Genomic DNA, 4,407 nt, shown 5'->3' on the forward strand with positions numbered 1-4,407 from the left:
TCAGATGAGCAACAGTTTTGCACGTAGAAACACCTTGTTGATGAGAGCGGAAGAGGAAGAGGAAGGCTACAGTAACTTAAACTTTATAACTGTGATGATCAGAAAAGCATCACAGTACAAACAACATGTTGAACCTTGAGGCAGATGAGCTACAACATGTCAAACTTTGAAGTAGATGGGTTACAATAGCAGAAGAGCACATCAGGTTCCACTCCTGTCAGCCAAGATCAGGAATCTGAGGCTACAGTAGGCACAGGCTCACATAAACTCGACAGCTGAAGATTGGAAAAAGTTCCAACTGCAAACAAAATGAGTGAAGTCCCCATGAGCTGAACCACACAGTCTTGGAGCACTTGCAGATATCCTGTTTTTTTTTTTTGTTTGTTTTTTTAAATGATCAGCAACAAATATTGTAAGGTGAGAGCCACAAACCAGGATTAAGAGTACAAAAGGAGGCTCTTGGAAGATGAGACAGAAATGAACAGATCAAACCACTGGCATGAACAAATTCACAGGATGTTCTTACTGCTTTTTGTACATGTGCTTACACGACAGCAAGACTGGGTTATATGACAAAAATAACATCCATCCATCTTCTGTACTGTTTATCCTACACAGGGTCACGGGGGAGTCTGGAGCCTATCCCAGGGAACTTGGGGCACACGGTGGTAGACACCCTTGACAGGGTGAAAACCCATCACAGGGCACAATCACACACACACACACATTCACACACTACGGACAATTCAGAAATGCCAATCAGCCTACAGCACGTCTTGAGACTGAGGGAGGAAACTGGAGAACCCGGAGGAAACTCGCATAGCATGGGGAGAACTTGCAAATTCCACACACACAGGCGGAAGCACACATGGTGGCTTAACCACTAAGCCACCATGCTTATAACATATTGCAATTTTTAAAAAAAACAACAAAATTACAACAAAATTGTGAAGCCATATTATAGAACTGTATAAGAACTGTATTATTAAACTTTTCCAAAAAAGAGAAAAGGGGGAAGGTGAAACATCTGATATAAAAAAGGGAATAGAGCACAAGCTAAAACCATCTTGTTGCAGATGACAAAGTCAGCCCCATTTTCTCTTTATACAGCGGGAAAGGGCAAGGTCCTTTATCCTATGACAAACCATTTCTATCCTGATGGGAGTGGCCTCTGCCTGGATGACCCCGCCCCATCCACAGGGCTCACTCAATGCTTTTATGTATATATTATACTGTTATATAAATCATATTGTTTCGTCGATCAGTCACAAGATCTCAACCCAATTAAGCACATTTTGGAGCCACTTGTTAGACAACTGACAATGTTAAACAAAACGCTGATAACGGTGAACTGATGAGTTAGAAGCCCGATGTTTGTCCCTTCAATACAGTTCCAGACATTCCACGCTAACTGAATCTGTTCTGGCAGCTAATGGTGACCTGACACCTTACTGACACACTTGAGGATGGGTTTTCCTTTCATTTGTCTCTCTTGATATGGCTGCTTATCACTCTGAGGTGCTTTCCCCCCTTCACCGCTGCATCCTGGTTTTACTTCTTGTTTTACTTCTTGACAACTTTACATTCTTGTTTTACTTCTTGACAACTTTACATCCTTGTTTTACATCTTGTTTTACTCCTTGACAACTTTACATCCTTGGTTTACTTCTTGAAAACTTTACATCCTTGTTTTACTTCTTTTTACTTCTTGACAACTTTACATCCTTGTTTTACTTCTTGACAACTTTACATCCCTGTTTTACTTCTTGACAACTTTACATCCCTGTTTTACTTCTTGACAACTTTACATCCCTGTTTTACTTCTTGACAACTTTACATCCCTGTTTTACTTCTTGACAACTTTACATCCCTGTTTTACTTCTTGACAACTTTACATCCCTGTTTTACTTCTTGACAACTTTACATCCCTGTTTTACTTCTTGACAACTTTACATCCTTGTTTTACTTCTTGACAACTTTACATCCTTGTTTTACTTCTTGTTTTAGTTCTTGAGAACTATACATCCCTGTTTTACTTCTTGAGAGCTTTACATCCTTGTTTGACTTATTTTTACTTCTTGACAACTTTACATCCTTGTTTTACTTCTTGACAACTACATGTTGCCACTATCAAAACTTGAACCTAACACTACCAAATACAGCAGTAACACATAGGTACCTACAGTACGTACAGCTAAGAATTTTCTACAGCCATGTAACTTTCTTATAGAAGGTTACTCCCTGTATTCTTTCATGTCTTTAACGAAAAACAAATGTGTTTAATGCATACTAATTATCAGACAACTATCTGATTTACACAGGATTATTAAGTAGTCATGTAAATAACATACGGAAGCATTTTAAATTGGATTAAACCATTATGATATTTTAAGAAATCCAATAACGTTTAGTGTATTTTGAAATTTTATTTTTGCCTAACAATCAGATTATTCACTGCATGCGATCATTCATCTTTCTACATTTGTGCTTGAGCACAGATATAACCAGATATTAACATGCAAACATATAGTATTTAACTTAAGCAGTAAAAGACTACGCAACACTCAAAACACCCATTAAATATTTGAAAGTAAATTATTCCACAAAGAGGTTTTGACGGGTCAAGGTTTCACCCTAATTTTTTGGGGGTTGTATAAATATAACGTGCATAAAGTATGAAGAAAAAGAAACCTGATTACCGGCTACCTCATGAACACACTCATTTCCGGCAGTCACATTACATGTGGAAGTAAGTGTACGTGAACCTTTTGATCTTGACATCTTATTTTGTGGCTGTAAACATGCTCAGCGACATTCAAAGAAACTCGAGTGCATCAATGCATGCAGTGGATATGAATGAACAGCTGGATGGCATCTGGAAAGCGGAAAAGCTTTAAGCCCAAAAGACTTAGGAACTGACTTTAGCTGATTATCTAGGTGTTTACTCGTGACGTGATTTGAAATACTTGGGATTTGCTTGATGCTTCACAGCTCAACGATCTTAAGGCTGAAAAGTTTTTACTTGCACAGCACCTTCACTAGGATTACCTTTACAAGTTTAAGTAGCTGGTACAGGTCTTCCACCTCATCAGCATCATTCGGGCTGTATTCTCTGCCTGTGTCCACACTCGAGCCCTCGATGGTCCTCCTGTACAGTGGCAGATCCATGGCCTCTGCATACAGCTCAATAGCCTGATGCCCAACTGTCTGATACATGTAGCTGTCAAGTTCATCTGAGTGACACAGAGTGAGGAGAAAATTTGATTGGAAAACTTTTACGAGCAGTTATTTAAGGATTTCAGCTTTCTGATCTTACCTGTGTGAGCTGGTCGGAGATTGGCCAGTGCTACTATAGTGTGTCCTGCAGCAACACACTGCATCATGTTGTAGCAGCTGTCTTTTCCACCACTGTGAACAGCACAAGAGAATGAAATGAATAAATGATAATGATGATTATTATTACTTTTTGCTTTATATGCTAGGTGACTTCGTATGAATGTGTAGCTGCTGTGCTACATTTGTAAACACGTGCACTTTTATGAGTAACTGTAAACACTTTTGTGACAGCAGAATTAATAAATAAGATAGTTCTGCTAATTTGGAGCAATGAATTTAAAAAAAATAAACAAAGGTAAGCAGACAAAGCAACACCTCGTTACCTTATCAGTGCAACAACTTTCATTTTCATTGTTCATTAAGAAACAAAACAACACTAAAATAACGTTTTCATTAAAGGAGTCTGACTTTCATTAAAGGAGTCCGGTTCCTCAGGCGAAACCCCAAACCACTCCCTGCTCCCTACATAGCTGCACTACATACCGCTTAAAATAGCGGGTAAATCGCCCCTATGTTAGTGTACGAAATGACCAATAAGAAACCATTTGGGATACAACCCAATTTGTAAACAGGAGTCGACAACGTGCAAACCGTTTCTTCCGGGAGAGGAAGAGGACCCCGATTGAAAAAAGCTGCCCTTTGAAGTGCCTGTTCAAAAAACAAAACGATACGGACGGTATATTGATAACAAGAAAAACAATATGTACAATGTATTGGGGACGTGTTACGGTTAATAATTGGGCTAAATAAATGTATATAAAACAAATGTAAACAAACAATTTTTTTTATAACTATAATAAATAAATTAATATTATAATAAAAATAAACAAGCAACATCATCAACAGCAGCAGCAACAACAAGAATAACCACAATAACAATTTAATCATAAATAAATAAATAAATTTACTATTATTATTATTATTATTATTATTATTACTATTATTATGTATAAGAAATATTGTGCTTTATTCAATAGATTTGATAGTCTAATTGGAACATTTGTAAACAGAATGATGACTGAACTTTTATCATAATTTTAAAGTCAGGAAAACCAATATACATCCCAGCAT

At 37.5% G+C, this 4,407-nt stretch overlaps 1 protein-coding gene across 2 annotated transcripts in view; it reads right to left on the minus strand.

The window, feature by feature from the left end:
- dph6 (diphthamine biosynthesis 6) overlaps positions 1 to 3,919 on the minus strand; it is a 73,714-nt gene extending 69,795 nt beyond the window's left edge. The window contains exons 1-3 of one of the 2 annotated variants that reach the window (XR_008396978.1): positions 3,660 to 3,919; positions 3,317 to 3,408; positions 3,049 to 3,233 (exon numbers count right to left, since the gene is read on the minus strand). Coding sequence is in view for 1 of the 2 variants with exons in the window: in XM_017475930.3 (XP_017331419.1) it covers positions 3,049 to 3,233; positions 3,317 to 3,408; positions 3,660 to 3,688 (306 nt within the window). In the remaining variant the exon portion in view is untranslated. The remainder of the gene's footprint in view (positions 1 to 3,048; positions 3,234 to 3,316; positions 3,409 to 3,659) is intronic. The other variant, XM_017475930.3, reaches the window with a different exon arrangement.
- Between the last annotated feature and the right edge of the window lie 488 nt (positions 3,920 to 4,407).

This window comes from Ictalurus punctatus, chromosome 9 (genome assembly GCF_001660625.3).
Source record: "Ictalurus punctatus breed USDA103 chromosome 9, Coco_2.0, whole genome shotgun sequence".
Classification (NCBI taxonomy): Eukaryota; Metazoa; Chordata; class Actinopteri; order Siluriformes; family Ictaluridae; genus Ictalurus; species Ictalurus punctatus.